The following is a 19653-nucleotide window of genomic DNA, read 5'->3' on the forward strand; positions in this document are numbered from 1 at the left end:
GGTGACTCTAAACGGCTTCAACTTTGATCTCTTGAACACTTGAAGTATAATCTCCCAGTCCCAATTTTCTCACCACATAAATAATTGGCAAATATTCTCATTTTTTCAAAACTCGAGAACTCTCAAGGTAAAATATTTGTCTGTTACATATATACTGATAATCCTTTGAAGATTTACTCTCCATACCTTGAAGTGCTAATTGTTTACACAAGCTGTCAATCACTTGTGACCTTTTGAAAAGGCATCACCTAGACCTTCACCCAGAGAAAGGTAATAAATAACAGGCAAGAAAATAAAGCTTGATATGACATTTCACCATTAAGATATCCTAACCTGAGGATTAATTTGTTCTGTTCCAAAAAATGAATAAAGATATTAATTTCTTTACACATATTTTGATGAAAAAAAGTTTTAAAATTAGATACATTACCTGGGAAAACGAAACACTTAATTCTAACACCCTTAAATGTTTTATTCAGTTAGTGTAAAAATTAAAACTGGTATATTGAAATGCCGGTTTCTGGACTCTCAAAAATTAGAACCCTGGAAGTTTTAATGTGATCAAGTGGATTTAGAGTTTAATTAAGAGTCATTCTGTATGCATGCATACATCCAGTGGCCTTAACTTTTAACCCTAAGACAGCTCACCATGGAGAACAATTACACAAAGTTTGATGATCCCCAGAGGATGAGTTTCATTTGAATCTTGCCCACATGGATATTTTCAATGGCCTTCACCTTTAACCATAAAAATCAATTGGGTTCAACAACTCATCATTGGAATAAATAACACCCTCCCTCCCAACCCTCGTGCTTAAAATTTATTTGAATCTTGCCAAAAAGGATTTTGAAGAAATCCCTTTAAATGTCTTGACCTTTGACCTTAATAATTGATAGAATTCAACAACTTGCCATGGGGAAAATGTAGACAGAGTTTAATAATCCTCAGTGATACAGTTTTCTTTAAATCTTGGCCACAAGGTACTAACTCACATATACACTTGTACAAATACTAACATTCTCACACACATACAACAGTGCTACTACATCTCCATATAAACTCAATACAAAGGGATAATTATAATTTTTCGTACTCACCTGAACATAGCAATCAACAGATTGACAAGGAGGATGTTGGTTAACAACATGTACACAACCATCAATAACACAACCATGGCGTTTTTCTCTGGACAACGATCCATGCCTCCTGATCTCCATATTGTTTCATTATTCGTACACTGCCCATTCTCAGCCGAGGGATCATTACCTATATTGTTCAAACAATGGCTATTCAGAAGTATACAAAATTTATAAGTAAAAAAAAAAATTATTTTGCTGAGCTACATTTTATGAAGAATGTGACAAATTGCAGCCATGTTGTTCTGATCTTTTAAGAAATGAACATCACTTTTGAGCTGCTCATGGTCAGTATGAACAGATTTGGATTTGAGGAAAATTCTGTGAATCGCGCTAGAATTTGCCTCCAATCCAAATCCGTTCATATTGACCATGAACAGCTCAAAAGTGATGTTCATTTCTTATATTTATATTCATTTACTAAAACACCGTTTGTTTACATTGCTTCTATTTTGTTGCATAAAACGAACTCCTAGCCTCTGTCACAGTAGTTATTGTGACGTACGTCAACACATAGACATGACGTCATATTTCGTCTCGCCCTGCCTTTTATCAACATTGCAAGGTGCACTGTATTTTGGAGGTAGGAGACCGCAAGATTGGGATGATAATCCACGTAAGTTTACAATCTTAATCCAATGCTGTGAGTCTTTGTAACAGATGTTCTATTTTTTTCAAACCATTATGCTCTCTCGGTTGCGTGCTTTAAGCTAGTTCATAATCCGTTCATAGTCAATGTGAACAGATTGTGTCGCGCGCTGAAATTGGTTGGTTCATAGAGGAAAATGTGATTTGCAATATAAATATTCTTGTATATTTCACATTTTAGAGCTTTACTGTAGTTCTAACCAGGCCTGGAGGTCATAAAACTCCGTGCTCAAACTCATACCCAGTATGCCAAACTTGTACTCAATATTACACTCTGATTTATGTACAACTTTTGAGTATGAATATGGCTTCCGAGCACGGATCAGGCATTATGTACGGAGTGTGTACTCAGAGCATTTTATAATCTCCAGGCCTGGATTTGGTTCAGATTTCAAAATAATCTGCAAATAACTACATCTTTAACTGAAAATACTTGCAGATTATACATAATTTGACAATTTGTAATTCTTATATATAACACTTTGGATTCTTATTGTATATGTTGAAACGAATGTAAAAAAAATCTGTAACACATGGAAGCTGTTAAAAACTGACACTTATCAGCTTTTCTTGTTGTCAAATGTCTGTTCATTGTTAAATTGTGAGGAGGGGGGGGGGGGGGGGGATACATGCACATCACGACCTCTTCCCAGGACGTGACTGTGAAATTTTCATTATCGCCAAGGGTTTCATTTTCTGGTTAATATATCCTTTTTAAAAATGAAATTTTAGAAGTCTGTATGCAACATTCAGTTCTGAGAAGTCTTCCAGAATATGCCCATAAGATTTCTTTTTTGGCATGCAATCACTGTGGTTTCAATGAATCCTTACCCTCTTTATTTTCCAAGAACAGCTCCCCATACATCTGCCAGTATGGGTGATATAGCACATCCTTCAGGAGCACCCACTCCTTGGGGGCATTGGGATAGAGGTTGGCCTGGTAAGCTACACCAAAGCTCATGATAAACACCAAGAGGATTAAGAGGAAAAACATCAGGTCTGTCAACTGAAAATATCAACATATAAATAACCCTCCTTAAGGAGGTACTCAATATCGTCATAATGGCTGACTTCCTTTTAAAACATGGATGAAAACATAAATATCAGCAATATTTGCCTATTCATTTAAAAAATCATTCCCTAGCTGAGTAGCTCACTAGGTTAGAACATCAACTGCTGAACTGTAGATCGCTGGTTCGAGTCCAGCATGGGTGGTAAAAAAATTTCAGATTGCTTTCTACTAAAACTGCATTTTTTGACTAAATAGAATAAATTGGAAACTTTTTAATTTCAAAATATTGTTGTACATATCCTCCACTGTTCATCTATATCAAATTTCTCTCTGCTGTAGCATACCTCCTTAATTCATGACAAACAAAAGTTTGTTAGTGTAAATTCAGTTTCTAGAAGATTCCAAAATTTAAAAACAACACAAAAAACAGTTTTTAAAACTGTAATAATCTATAGGATATGAATATTTTGGTTCCAATTAATTTTGGCTAGGAGTGAACTCAATAAATGCGATTAAACATAATTTCTTTTACTCTATTAATATTGCAAAGACATAATTTACCATTCTAGAGATCATGATAACTTTAGGCCCAATGTTTTTCTCAGCGTAGAAGTAGTGCATGAAGCGAATGAAGTACATTCCGAGAGTCAGACTGTACAACATGCGAGCCCACATGAAATCCTCGCCATGCAATGAAAGCCGTAGAATCACCGAGGTAAAAAAGGCCAGGTACATGATGAAATCAAAGCGGTTCCAAACACTGCCATACCAGCTCCGGATTTTGTACCACAGGGACCGCTGATCTCTGGTTAATACCTACAAAAGAATTCATATGCCTATTAGTGGACAATTTCTGTAGATGGAATTTTTTGTGACAAGTTTGAAATTTTTTTATACACACCCTACAAAATTATTTTTCACACCGAAATTTAAGGATCCCAATTTCTAATGTCCTTGAAGTATTCTAAACAACTTTGATTATAAGCATGAAGACACACAATAATATGATAATAGACATCTAAGAATTGAAAAGCACTTTTGAGCTGTTCATGGTCAATATGAAAAGATTTGGATTTGAGGTAAATACTGTGAATCACTAGTGCTGTTCAATTCTTATATTTATATCTATTTATTGAATCACCGTTTGTTTTTACATTGCTTCTAGATAAGTCATGAAATATTCCTTTGGGGGGAGGAGAGTTAGCTTATTGGAACAGCGTTCAGGAATGATGTGAACTATCCCGTCAAAATATAGGTCCTTGTGCACATAAAATGCATTGTTAATATTCAACGAATTTAACCATTGAGTTATTTCTTGAATTTAAGGAATACAATTTTAAAAATGAAACTTCACTTCATTATAAAAGTAACTTTGATATTTTATCCTGAATTTAAGTGACTCCTGGGTACTGCGGAGGTTTGTTGTTTGGTCTGAATAGTGGGGCATGCCAAGGATTTGAAACTGGTAAATAGATTTGGGCAGTTATTTTTTTTTATAGGAAAATATTTTTCTCTCTCTTTGTTGCATAAAACGAACTCCTTAGATCACCTCTGTCACAGTCGTATTATGACGTACATCAAAACATAGACATGACGTCACACATCGTCTTACCATGCCTTTTATCAACATTGCACCATATTTTGGAGCTAGGAGATCACAAGATTGGGATGATAATCCATGTAAGTTCACAATCTTAATCCGAGGTGTGACTTTGCGAGAATTTCGTAACATGTTGCATTTTTCAAATTATTACCCTCTAAAATTTTCATTTGCATGCATTAAACTAGTTCATTATCCATTCATGGTCAATATGAATGGATTAGGTCACGTGCTGAAATTGGTTGGTTCATAGAGGAAAACGCGATTTGTAATATACAGTGTAAATATAAATTCATTGAAAAGAGCAACTTAAAAGAAGCACCTGAAGATGAGTGATATCAGGGAGTTTGAATTGTATTCTACAAGTTATGCAGCATAAAATGGAGGGCAGATGCAGCATTAGAATCATTCCAAGATGAGCTAAACTAGAAAAATGACTATGTTAGCAAGGGCCCCGCTGAGGGCTATCAAAGGAAAGTAACATCCGTATTTGATATAGTAATGTTTATGTCTGGTATTTGTGTTAGAATTACTAATATTGAAAGATATACCCGGATTGAAAAATTGTGATAAAGGCATCACGAAGCAGAGAGTGTATTTATATGAGGCTGATCCAACTTGTGTTAGGCACACGCTCACTCAACACACAAGCGTGTAACTCTATATAGCATGTGTCTTTACATATATGGGTGGGACAATTTCCTTTATAACTAGCAGAAACATACTATGTATGCACTGCAAAATTTCATGAGCAAATATCAAAATACTTACGTAAAGCATGGGAGGTTTTCCGTCAATGAGCATGCCATTTCGGAATTTTCATCGACAAAAGTTTGGTAGCATTAATGAATAGGGCACACTCATTTGAAATCTATTGTGTGACTTTGTGCATTAGAATTGAATTATCTCCCTTTGACAATGTTCAATAGATACAAAATCACAATAAAGATGTTGATATACAGACAGACAAGATGATATGAACACAGAATTTATGGGTGTTTTCCTCTTATTGTAGACTATTCTGTACAGTTTGAAAACTGTACGATGGAAACTCTGAGAGTTATTGCATCAAAACAAAAATGTTGACGGGCAGACAGACGGACTGATGGACAATGAGATTACAATAGAGCTCCTGCATCTGATGCGGGGCCCTATTCAGTACTGATAAGTTTGGTCTGTGAGATAAAACCTGAACACCGTCCTAAACAAGATTTACTGAAACACAAAGCAAAGGTCAGATGCAGCATCTAGACAATGAGTTGACAAACACATTCGAAGATGGTGTCAAAAGCAGGTTTTTTTTGTATTACACTAGTCTTGCTACAATATAAGAATACCCCTATACTCTGCCCACAACGATGGTCACTGACGCACATGCATGTCATATGCAGACCATGAGTTAGAAGATAAATCCCAAACTGTCCTCTGAGAATATACCTGCTCACCTTAACCTTGGGTCTACAGACAGTCAGACAAGACTAGCAGACGGTGAAATGGATGGACAAATATTGTGATTCTAGTATACCCCTGCAAATTTGTTAGAAGGGGGAGGGTATAATAATTGAATTAGAACTTATAGTTTGATAAAAAGAAACATTAAAGCTTGGTACCTGTCTTATCTCCTCAATCATACTAGTAATTGTGTAGATCCAGCTTAAGTACTCCAGAAGAGATGGAGAATCATTCTCGTCGATGGGATACAAATCCGTCAAAACGAAAAAGGAAAACAGTCCCAGGAACAACAGATTGGCAAACTGTAAAACAGGACAGCTGTATAAGTTATATAATTAACAAACTGTAAAACAGGACAGCTGTATAAGTTATATAATTAACAAACTGTAAAATAGTACATCTGTATAAGTTATATAAGTAACAAACTGTTAAAATAGGACAGCTGTATAAGTTATATAATTAACAAACTGTAAAATAGTACATCTGTATAAGTTATATAAGTAACAAACTGTTAAAATAGTACATCTGTATATAATTAGCAAATGAACTGCAAGACTACTTAACATTCAATCACTATCTAGTAGTATAGAAAATTGGCTTTAACACTCTACAAGGAAACCCACCTATCATAATTATTCTTCTTATAAATATCTATTTAAAACTTGTATGTTATGGATAATGCAATTAATTACACATAATCTCTTTTTTCGTTAGAGGAATTTTTTTTTTACCATAGCCGTTGTGAATTTGGTTACAGGTGCTGTGTAAAAGTAGTATATCGCACGGAACATGTTAATGCCTCCATCCTTATTCGACCTAAACAATGTCACAGTCTTAAACTTCCGTTTGAGTATTTTGGACTTGGATTCCGGGATAGGTGCCACTTTTCCACTAGCCCCTGATAATCCCTCTGGGGCCTCTTTGTTGCTGAGTGGTACCTCCTGCTCAGTTATCATTTCCTTAGTGCTGGGATGAAGTGGACTCAGGTCATCATATTCATCATCATTCACCTGTTTCTTGTCCACAAACTTGATGAAAGGTATCAGGAATGGCAGGCATATTGATGCCACAATCTGAAACAAGAATATTGGTAAAACTAATGGATGCTCCCCGAATTTATTGATGCCACAATCTTAAACAAGAATATTGGTAAAACTAATGGATGCTCCCCAAACTTAATATTGATGCCACAATCTTAAACAAGAATATTGGTAAAACTAATGGATGCTCCCCTAACTTCATATGACGAATGACTCGCACAATGATCAATAACTGTTGTAATATTGTTGAAATGAAGGGTTAATTTTTTTAATATATAAGGTATATGTTCTTTGTGACCTTGACTTTCACAAAATGATCATGAGTGACCTTTGTCTAAAAGCCATTTGCCTATTATTTGTGTGATATATGATAAACACCTGTTCAAAAACTGTTGCATTAAGGTAATTTTATGTTCTGGGTGACCTTGACCTTCCCAAAATGACCTTAAGAGACCTTGGTCAAAAAGTCCTTCATCTCAAGGAATATTTGTGATCAATTATGATCAATTTCTGATGAAAGGTTTAGGAGATATGAGACAGTCACAACTGTCATATTGATTATATGCTTCCCCAAAAAGTTTTGGAGAGCATAAAAAGCAAAAATTGTGATGCAATTTATTTTCAGATCAAAGTAGTACAGTCCCTGAAACGTTCTTCTTTCCCACTTGAACGGTGAGCGAACGGTGAACGCACGGTGAGTGAACGGAAAAATGGTAAAGTAGAACGTTTCAGGGACTGTAGTACAGTATGTATCTTGAATAATGAGCAAGTATAATTTTGTCCCCCAGATATAAGCTTGCATAATTATCGAACATATGACATGTAAGCATTTATTTATTTCTCAATTACATGTACTGCTTGTTTGTTTACTTTTAGTGCATGTGATACTTACAGTGTATCTGTTTAAATTTGATTGAAATACATGAATATTTCAATCTTAGTGCTTTGAAATGCATGCATATGTTAAATCATGATGAATTATTTTATAAACCAACTTTTTTATGATATATAATGCATTTATTTCATTTTACACATCAACGGAATAAGCATATTGATTACTGATACCTGTATAAAGATCTAATATATGCGATTCAGTTATCTGGATGCTTCATTTATCTGGATATTTTTGCAAGGAACCAAAGCGTCCAGATCCACATAATCATACGTAAAGTCTACCTTACCTTGAGGCTAGAAGTATACAGTGCCATTCGTCCTTTCCAGATGGCATTGAGCTTTGTCTGACAACATGTCTGGCCCATGAAATCCATTAGTTCATTCTCATCAGCCAAACAAAACAAGGTGGAATTTCCAAACTCATTCATTTCTCTCACACAAAGCTGGTGAGCTAAATCTCGATTTTGGATGTAACAAATTCCTAGAATGCCTGAGGCTAGTTTCTCAAACTCCCTGAAAAGAGGGTAAAGTACATGTAGGTCTGTTATTTCCTTATAATAGGAATACATATGTACATGTGTTTTAATCTTCAGAGCTTCTGACAGTACAGCTGCATGTGCACTTATCAATGATTGATGCTAAAACACTAAAATACTATATGTAAACATATACTTGCAAGACTAATAATCCTAATTTATGATAGTACCAAACACATGGAGCCAATAATCTGTATTTGTGTGAAATTTTGAATATTTTTTTTTCTTGGCTCATATAATCATCCAAGAGCTGTTGTGTCAGTCTATGTCTGCAGTACAAGGGATAAAACCACCTGAGCTTTTTTTAAAAACTTTTTATAATGAACCACAATGAGCTGTATGTTTTAAAGACGGACATACAAACAGCATCAAACATTAGCCATATACTAGCTATCTACTGACTTGCAAAGATGTTGCCGCTAGGGGTCATTATGTGGGAGGAAACCAGAGTACCTGGAGGAAACCCACGTGTCCGAGTGGATGACCACCGTGCAATACAACAACAGCTGATCAAGAGGATCGAACTCGTGTCCCAGCGTTGAGAAGTGAGCGCATTAACCACTACGCTACCCAGACACCAAGTGTTCAAGAACAGGCATCAAGGTTGGGACTCTTTATATATTTACCTGCTGGGACTTTTTATATATTTACTCAGCTATTCTCCTCACTTACATGGAGTTCTGATCCAGCGACATGCTGAGTTCTACCTCCTCCTCGTCATCAGCCACTTTAGCCAACTCCTTCAACAGACAGCTGGCTAACAGTGCCGCTCCTGAAAGAATGGTACAAAACATACACATATCTGATCTATTTCAGGCATGTAAAATGCAATACAATAGCTCATTTAAAGATTCAGAAATTAATCAAAATGTGCATTCAATATGAAACCATAACTAGCAATTATCTTTCATTAACGTCACGGAAACTTAGCTAGTTTTGAAAAATCGGAATGAATTAAGACAGTGATGTGTTGAACTCCACCGGAAGTTAACATTCAATGATGCATGTAGCTGAGCCCTGCATTCAATTTTGTTTGTTTCCCATTCCTGTGAACTTTTAATTTGGCCTAGTGAAAAAGACCGAATTTGGACATTTTTCAAGGAATTATTTTGGGATACAAACAACACCTAATGTTTCATTTACAATATTTTATTCAAAATGATCAGTGAAAACTTGGAAACATAGTTTTATCAAAAATACTTCAAATTAAAAAAAATCATCTTTTCATGAACTTTTAATCAGAATCAATAACAAAAGTTTGGGTCTGACTATCGGGATAGCTGATCTGTGCGTATCATACTGAATGGGATCCACGATTCACCACCAAAATGAGCATACACTTTTCATTATCAGTATATTTGTATTGTAATATCAAAAACACGTTCAAAGATGTTCAAAGTTTACAAGGCTAGAAAATATATTGTTTTTTACATTTAACAAATTAAGGAACATTTTTCTCATTCAGTTTAATAGGTTCACACAATGACTGGCCTCATCACAACTGTCTTAGTTCTTTCCCACGCTACGCTTCATAAAATAGTTTGCTTGACATTGCACTATTTATCCAAATATCAATGTTTTTTATGCATTTGTAAGCATATGTAAATTTGATTCATAAGTAAATGGATAATCTGATTGGGTATTTATATGTAAACAAAACATCAACAGATACATGTATTTTTTTGTAAAATCGTTTTGACAATCCAAAACTTCAGGAATACAGATAAACACAGCATATGTCTTAGAAGTAAAATGTACTAATATATGACTGCAATCTTTGTGGATTCCAGAGTAATTATATCAGACATGATTCTACAGAAAGGTAGAAAAGCTGTGGTCCTCCCGCAGCGGAGTATTTAGGGGCAGTGCATGTAGATCAGGGGGTCCAAAATTCGCCGAAAATGGATATTTTTACTTTAAGAAGCTTTCTAGAAAATGAATTCTGTGACCCAATTTTGAGGTTTTGAGCTTTATAAAAATGCCAATAATAGTAAGTAAATATTGGATCAGGTTCCTTAACCTAGCCTTAGACAAAAGCCCTACGCAATCTACCAACACTTGACTAAAAGGTTCTTTAAAAGCTGGAACTTGTCAATGGCCTTAAATATTACTGTCATCTCTTTGTACTAACGCATATAATGGATATTTTTGTAAGGCCCATGTGTTTACAATAAGTGTACATTCTGCTAATTGGGTGGATCGTAATGATTCAATCGATCAACAAGAAGAATACTGTATACATTGAGGAAATACTGACTGCTATGTAAAATTCAAAGTCAAAACTGGATATTCCAGAAAATAAGATTCATAAACGGTGAAATCTATTCATCAATCTATAACTTTCTCAAAGCTGAATTGTTATACAGAGGATGGATTTTTCCAGTCAAGAAAGCAGAATAACACTCGGGGGAAAATCATGTCTGTTATACAGGCCTTCAGTTCTCTTTGTTTAAAAGTTTTATGAAGCAAAAGTAAGCCTACGTTTTTGATAATTGTGTCTGTGGAATATCATTAGTATTTTATCAACACAGATCCGGACAACCTGTACATTCAGTACTTTGATTCTACCTACCTAATCAAAAGCCAAATGCACCATGTGGAAACAAAAAAGTAATTTAGATTTGCTTTAACTTACAAAATTGGCCTTAGTTTTGAAACACTGACTAACCAATATAATAAATAATAAATAGAGAAGTGGCATTGGCACTTTCTATGGGCATGAAGAGGATAGGTGACTAACCAATGTGATTCTTTCCAATCCTCCAGAAGAGTTTAGCCAACTTCATTCGATTCATCAGAACAGCCCAGATAAACAGGTCCCTGGAAGGGTTCTTAAAATCTGCTTGGTATAACTTAGACTTCCTCTTTTTCAAGTTGCAGTTGCCCACTATAAAAAATCAACACCATGTTTCAAAATTTCCCAGAACAATTGTGGCTTCTGTCCTACATGGATCAATCCAGTCTTTCAAAAATACTTCAATATTTCACTAACAATTTCGATGTAAACTTACAGTACTCCTCACAAGGCCTTTCTGCTTTCGGAATGTATCCAAACACAACATCCTCTCCCTCGACATCGTACTTATTTCCTGTCAAAATTGTTCATCTTCATAATCAAGTTTACAATGTTATGTCCAAATTGCAGTCAACTACACTTACAAAAACAACAAAGAAAGCATGAACACTGTGACAAGGATACAAGTTTGTATCAGCATTTGAGTAGCAGTCATATTAACATCGGCGTTTTCAATGTCAAAATATACATATTGTGGTCAAAGTTTTCAGCTCTTAAAGATGTTGATTTTTGTTTGCTATGCCATTGCTGAAGAGCTTTTCATTTTTTGTTTTAAACTGTTACAGCAAAATCTGTTTTATTTGACATGCACTCTGAGACTGAACTAAAGATCAAAATAAAAATGGGAAAAATGATAATTGAAATGAAAAATACAATTGAAATTCACAATAAAATGGATTATATAGGGGCCAGATTAGACATGTTTCAATGTACTAACAATTTCTGGAAATTCCAAATTATGTTTAAGCTACCTGAGTAAAGATTCATGGCCTCATCACCAAGGAGATGAACTATGACTTTCCCTATGTAGTTCAGCAAATCAGGTTCTACCCCAATGTCTTCTGCTTGTTGACAGCATAGATAAGAAGCCCAGGTTTGCTGAAAACAAATATTCACCAAATCTAACATGGCTTTAAATATCTACCTTGATAACAAATCTGTGGATGAATATTAACCAATTTTCTTCATAGTACAAAAATGAAAAAACCAGATCAATTGACTTTATTACAAGAATACTTTTACATGTACTGGTATTCAAAAATTGTTGTTATAAATGATTACTATAGCAACAAAAAGCATTGAGCATTTCATCACCACCACCAAAACAAAACTACAAATTCTGAATAAATATACTCGGTGTATACTGTCACAGTGTCAATCTTTTAAACAGGTTGAAAATTACACCAGACCTGCCTAATCGGGAATATTCATATAAATACACTAAATATTTCAGTGTCATTATCATAAGAAGTGCTAAAATCCATCACTACAATGTGACAGTCAAATGTTTGAATTCCTTCAAATTTTACCATTCATAAACAATTTTGGGCAAGAGTTATGACACACCTTTAGGTCATGATCAACTTTTGAGACAAATAAATTTGATTAAAATCCAATGAGTAAGCTTGACATTGTCCAAATGACCTTGAGATAACATCGTAAGCACGAATCTTATACCTTTTTTCTCCCTTCTAGTGTCTTTGACATTGTTCGACAGACTTACGCTAGAACCTGTGCACACCCTTGAGTTATATGCTACCCCTGCATCAAGTATCGGCATCACTATCTATCTTCATTGCAAAAATTACTAGATATGTGAACAGGATCAACCAATTCCCCCCACATGACCTTGTGAAAATGACCTTGAGAAAGAATCAGGACATATTTAAAAAAGTTTTGAGCTTTTCAGCTCCAAATATAAATGACCTATATCTGTTTTCTCCAAGTGGTCTTGACATCATCCACATGACATGGAGGGGGGGGGGGGGGGGGGGGTGTCAGGATACATCATTATGATTGTTTAATAAAATTAATAAAGATCTTAGAAAATAAATGAATTAAAACAGCTATAATTTTCTTAAAAAGGCTACATGATAAAGGTTTTATTTGCACTATCAAAATCAGCATCAATGCCTTTGTTTCAAAATTAAATGCATTCTATGTAAGAATCCCGATGTAACTCAGCTGCTATCCTCAATCTGATCAGGAAGACATAGAAGCAGAATCATGAGGTAACAGGTTTATGTCCTCCACTTCAGGACAAAATAAGTGGTTGGAATACCTAATTAAAATAAAGATTACACATGGTAACCCCACCCACCACCACCACCATACAAATTCACAAAAGGTAGATACATCCTTTCATTAGAACCTTATCTAAAATGTTTGTAAATACATTAGGGTGAATCAAGTCACAAATTTAATGTTTAGCATCAATCATCAATTTTCAATGAAAGATTGTAAATGAGAAGAATTCCCATGCTAATTTAACTTGCAACTTGAAAATGAAGGTAACTTCTGGTTTGTTGGTTTTTGTTCACTATTTCATCAAGAAGAATTCCCGGTTTGTAGGTTTTCATTAACTAGTTCCTCAATTTGATTACAATGTCAACACTGGCATGTTTCAGCTTTATGTTTATTTTATTATTATTCTTTTAAAATCATACACCCTCGCTCTTAAACTTAAAAGGAAACACTTAGTCTACAGTTGTAAGGATGGGAGTGGGGGTGTGGGGTCTAGTTTTACAGTACAAGATTATTTAATACCTTAGAAGTATTGTGGCCTTGAACTTTTACCTTTTGATCTCAAAATCAAGAAAATGTCTTTAATATGTTATAGAGAATCATCACCTTGAGTGTCGTTACACAAGCTTGGGAGAAAACTAAACTGATCATCAGGGAACCATTTTATGTAATATTTGAATTTCTGACCTTGTCTTTGACCTTTTGACCTCAAAATCAATAGTAGTCTTTTTGAAGTCATAGGGAATATTTGTATGAAATTTCATTGCAAAAGCTTAAGAATTGTCAGAGATATTGTCTGGAAAACAAAATGTGACAGAGACAGACAGATGGACAGACAGACTCGAATTAATGTCTCCCACTTTTTGCTATTTTGACAAAAATTACTATCTTCATAATTATACCACAGATTTATCTTTTTAGTACACATAAATAATTAACAGTAAAATTTTGTTTGTCCAAAGCTGTGCTCTGCTTTTGTGAAGAAGAAAAATAGCTCTGTCCTAGTGGGATTATTCCCCCAAAGGTGCTTATACTGGGGCATATTTGAAATGTTGAATAGATGAAGACCAGAAATACATGAGTTACAACATTATTACCTGAATACAAATTACAGGAGACATTAAATTCCTTTGAGTTTGATATTCATCACTAACCCTGGTGTAATAAAGATTGTACAAAATTTCATGAAAATCCATAATATATGAACAAAAATCAGGTCCACTGACAGATTGACTGATTCCAATATACTCTTCCCCTAAAGTTCGCCTGCAGGGAGTATAAGAATTGACAACAATAAGCATTTTAATGAAACTTGAGTAAAATGAAGAACCTGTCTAACTTTTGAAGCTATGTACCCCCAAACAACTGTGAATATTTAAGATTAAGACATATTGTGTGAAACTGTATTGAACATGATCTCTCTCTCTCTCTCTTCTTTTTTTCTTTTTTTTTTAGATAAAAGAAGATTTAGTCTTTCTTCAGTGCTATGAAATTTTGAGTTTTACTGAGGTTCAGAAAGGCTGTTTTATAGCCCTTTGAGGAGACCAGATTGTGCAACATGACATCTTGTCCAGAACAGTGTTGCAATATTGGTATATTTCTGGATGTCAGCTGATTGAACAGCTTGACAAAGACGGAAGCTTAATATAAAATTTTCACAGATCTTGACATAATGTATTGCAAAGTTATCTGGCTTTTGAAAATCTGTAAAGAAAACAATGTTAAAATGCTGCAAAGATTGAATAATGAAAATGATGAGGGGGTTGTATGAACTTATCTGTCAATCAAAGATTATCATGCATCTTTGGGGGGGGGGGGGGTTGTAAGAATTTCAAACTAGTATAAGGAATCAAGTGGAACAGCATGAAGGTATAGATGCAGTTAGAAAGTGCATGACATTTGCACTTGTCTTTGACCCTTTCCAACTAAGATTGACATATATATAATAGTATGCAGCTTCATATTGTGATGTGAATTTATGTGCTGTTTTTAGCAAAATGAATTCGAAATACAAGTAGCGAAACAAAATAATTATAAAAACAGCAGTTGGTGCAAAAACTTCTGCATTTAATTTATAACACTTTATGAAGCAGATGAAAGAAGTTTTAATTTTAGTTAGGGTTTTACGTCATAAATAATATTCATATGAAAGGATTTTTAAAACAGTATCAAGACTTGTTACTTCCAACATCAAATGGCACCAATGTAAGCATTTATACCACTACATCACAAGTTTTACTACTTATAAATCTATTCATCATATGAGCCATTTTTTAACAATTTTTAAAATTAATAATAAATGTGACAAATAAAAAACCATGCACCACTCCACCTTGCATTAAGCCAGTACTTGAGTTTTAGTCAGTCATGTATATTTACATTCAATGCTTTTCCTTTAACATTCTTACTAACTGAAATTGAAAGTTAATATTCTCATAACTTTTGAATTAGTCTATTCCTGGCATATGAATATACTTGACCTAATCTAAATTTAGACTAACTTCCATTTAAAATGCAATTAAAATAGTTAAAATGTAAATATAAGAAATATTTTTCAGTTTTTAAAAGTACATGAGATGATATATACCTCAAGCCTCTTCATATCTGCATATATTTTCATGGAGTGCTAAATCGCTCCATTAAGGAGGTATGCTACACCAGAGAAATTTGTTAAGGAAGTATGCTACACCAGAGAAATTTGATATGGATGAATGGTGGAGGATATGTACAACAATATTTTGAAATTAAAAACTTTCAAATTTACTTTATCTAGTCAAAAAATGAAGTTTTAGTAGAAAGCAATCTGAAAAAAAAATTTAAAACCCATGCTGGACTTGAACCCCTGATCTACAGTTCAGTAGTTGACCTGCTAAACTTCTGAGCTACTCAGCTAGGCAATGAATTTTGAAATGAATAGGCAAATATTGCTTATATTTATATTTTTATTCATGTTTTAAAAGGAAGTCATTCATGTCTTAAAAGGAAGTCAGCCATTATGACGATGTAGAGTACCTCCTTAAATATGCTGTTGCAAAGAGGCTAGAGGTATATCATCTCATACACTTTCAAAAACTGAAAAATATTTCTTACATATATCGTACTGTAAAACATGCTGTGAAATTGAAACATGTCATAGAAAGTATCACAAAGATCCATTTTCCCTTTGCTGTTAAAAGCGAGCTAAGCTCGTGTCACAAAGCGGCATGACGAGCTCGCTCCAATGATTACACACTTGAGTCATAAGATTTGCTCTTCATCAGCTGATAAAAGATGAGTATTACCCATAATGCTTCTGGAAAAATGTCGCCATCACTGCGGTATATGTCATTGACAACTCCGCAAATAAAATAAATATCAAATTGTTTAGAAAGTACCATAAACATTTTTGAAATCCAAACAAGGTTTCTCATAGCTTCATACATTTTTTTGGTTGATAATTGCTCGGTTTGAAAGAGAAAAAAAACATTGCATCTAATATGACATCACAATGCAACTGTTTACATCCACAGCGTTATATTTCCTGCGTTAAATGAAGAGGCTGATTTAATGTCTATAAGCCGTGCTGCGAGATGTTAATGGGAAGCCCATTAACATCTTGCAACACGACTCGTCTCAACGGTCACATCATACAACATATTAGTGAAATAACAATTAGTATACACCAAAAATAACAAAAAAAATGCATCAAGATGCATGCCATCACAAAAACAAATGTCCTACTTTGGTGAAAAAGCCTCCTCTTCAATGAGGAATGTTTGCTTTATCTATCTATTGTAGAATTTTCATGAATTTGAGCACTTAAGGTAGTACATACCAAACACCTGTAAAATCAGTTTTCACTAATATCTTCTTAAAATGATTTTCTGAACTAATAAAATCCATGACATGTAGTTGGCATATTATGAAAAAATATGGTAGACATCCAACATATTGAAGGTATGGGAGTCTAAATATTTCATCTTTGTGAGAATTTAATGGCTATCTACTATTAAGTAATGTGTGACTTTTGTTGTGTAGCTATTAGAAACCTGATATTTTGGATACATGTATAAGCAGTATTTTGAATTAAGGCATAATGAAGGTCAAGGTCATATCTTAAGGTTAAAGGTCAAATATGATGATGTCATTTGTCGAATGTATTTTTTCTTAATCAAATTTTCTAAAAAGTCCAAAATATCTAAAATCCTAGGTTGAATTTTCTTTATTTTGAAATAATATAGATTATTGAGATGGATATGAGATAATCTCATTTAATTGAGTGAATAGCATTATACAATAGGACTTAACTTGGTACAAGCTAACTTATTTTAAGAAAGTCAGCATCAGGAGGAGTTAACTAGTATTGCAACTTCCTCTTCCTTTTTGCATCCCACTCAAGTGGAAGGAACAACAGCACGTTAACCATATCTATTTTGCAACGTGTAGTATCAGCATTGCCATCAGTCTGTAGATCACCCTATGAGGCAGCATTATTTTCCACAATATTTTCAATTGCATATCACGGCTTGCTTAGGGTTAGTGAAGTCTTGTTTATCCATAGGGCACACATTTCCCTTACTAAGAACAAATTCAGCATTCTAATTCCCAGGTCTAAAACTGACCAAATTGGAAATACAACTACGTTGCAGATTTCCAAACATGCCAATTCTGATACTTGTCCAGTGCAATGGGTACTCAAGTTTTTACGGTTGCGCCCTAACAGTGACTCCACCTTATTTTTCATCCATATGGATTACAAACATGTAACAAGATACCAGTTTAATTGCATGCTACAGAAAACACTTAAATTTAATGACATTCAGGGACATTTTAGGCCACATAGCTTCAGAATTGGGAGAGCCACAGATATGGCAAAACAAGGGGTTTCAGATTCAGAAATTAAATCTTTGGGAAGGTGGGAGTCAAATGCTTTTCAAAACTACATAAGATTATAATGTAATGGTTTGTTGAATGGAATACAGGCTAATTTGCCAAAAGTATTCCAGGTTTCAAGACAGTTTGGATAGTAGGATCGTCTATACCTTTTTGGGCTGGTGAAGAGGCACGGAGGAGACCAGGCGGAAAGAACCTCAATCTAGGGGTTGACATCTTTTGGAAGGGGATAAGAGGGCTAAAATGGCAAGACCTCGACAAACTGATAACAGAAGAACTCAAACATCAACCACAACCAGATGTATTGGTTATTCATGCTGGGTCAAACGATCTAACAACAGCTGGCAATACTGCACTTAGATTTGCACACGAAATTCAATGTAGCTTGTATCGCTACAATGCATTGCTGCCAAAAACTTTGCTCATTTGGTCAACAATGCTTCCCCGTCTTTACTGGTATGGTGCACCTCTAGGTAAGGGTGGCGCTAAGATCGATCTAAAAAGACGCAAGGTTAATAAGGCTATTAAGAAATTTGTTACCTCTCAAGTTAATGGAGCTTGCATTGTTCATGACAGAAATATAAACGTCCATCAAACCAGTTTATTTAGGTATGACGGAACTCATCTAGCCGAAAGTGGAAATCAAGCTTACCAGGGTACTTAAATAACATACAGGGTGGTTTGGAATTTATTTTGGGGGGAAAGGGCAAAATCTTCCCTACGCAATAGTTTGCAGAATCTTGTCACTTGTGGTTGGTTCCTATAACCTGTCATTCATTCAGGAGATAGATACTCTCTAAGAGCAATTGGTGGGGAACATCATATCGATGTTTGTGGCGGGGTCAAGGGAGACATCATCCCTGTACAAGCTTAACCTGTTGTCTCTGCCCATCTGCATCAAAGCATGAGGGATGTCTCATGGCTGTGTGTTAACATGGAAGTTAAATGCCATTGAGCAAATGTTTGGAATAACTGGAAACTGCTTGGGGTCTGCAGCATTTCAGTGCTCAGACCCCCTCTACCTCTATAAAAGGAGGAGAGGCTACAGGCTGGGTGGTGTGAAAGTTCTAAACCAGGTAGCAAGCCAGAGACAGGGTGTAAAAGCTGTGCAGCTTGTGTGCCTAGCCACCATGCGTGTTAGGCATGGGGTTCCTTGGCACTCGCATCAAAGCGAGGCCACTAGTTTGCCCATTGGTTTATGGTATCCTAGTTGTCTCCCTTGACTCCTACTAATTTTTGCGGCCAGTATCATCCAACACTTGTGTATTGTGTTTTTATGATGTCATTGCTCAATAAATTCATGTAAAGTACCAATTGGTGTTTATTTTTCATTCTCACAAGTGGCTGAAAGATAATTCAATAATATTGTGAAAAGGCAGACAAAGCAAACTATCTTGGCTGCAATCTTCAATTAAATCAATTTCTGTATCATTTTGTTCATTATTTTGATTTTTTTTCATAATTTGAATCATACATTTCCTTTTAATTAAGAGATCTTAATATGTAGCATTTTTACATTTAAGATTTGCTATAGATGAGACATGTATCACAATGTACATTGTGGTGTACACAAATATATCAATTATTTTGTTGAGATTTAGTAACAAATAGGTCAGCTTTATATAAAGTATTATGAATTTTTG

General features: G+C 34.7%; 1 protein-coding gene across 6 annotated transcripts in view; it reads right to left on the reverse strand.

Annotated features, from left to right (window-relative positions):
* The window catches only part of LOC125668665 (transient receptor potential cation channel subfamily M member 2-like), a 51645-nt gene that overhangs the window by 11109 nt on the left and 20883 nt on the right, over positions 1–19653 (reverse strand). For all 6 annotated transcript variants that reach the window (XM_056162315.1, XM_056162314.1, XM_048902994.2 and 3 more), the window contains 10 exons: positions 11866–11992; positions 11331–11408; positions 11060–11206; positions 8992–9091; positions 8071–8296; positions 6581–6922; positions 6008–6151; positions 3359–3613; positions 2617–2791; positions 1099–1267 (listed from right to left, as the gene is read on the reverse strand). In XM_056162315.1, the coding sequence (XP_056018290.1) occupies positions 1099–1267; positions 2617–2791; positions 3359–3613; positions 6008–6151; positions 6581–6922; positions 8071–8296; positions 8992–9091; positions 11060–11206; positions 11331–11408; positions 11866–11992 (1763 nt within the window). The remainder of the gene's footprint in view (positions 1–1098; positions 1268–2616; positions 2792–3358; positions 3614–6007; positions 6152–6580; positions 6923–8070; positions 8297–8991; positions 9092–11059; positions 11207–11330; positions 11409–11865; positions 11993–19653) is intronic.

The sequence above is a fragment of the Ostrea edulis genome, chromosome 4, assembly GCF_947568905.1.
Source record: "Ostrea edulis chromosome 4, xbOstEdul1.1, whole genome shotgun sequence".
NCBI classification, from domain to species: Eukaryota; Metazoa; Mollusca; class Bivalvia; order Ostreida; family Ostreidae; genus Ostrea; species Ostrea edulis.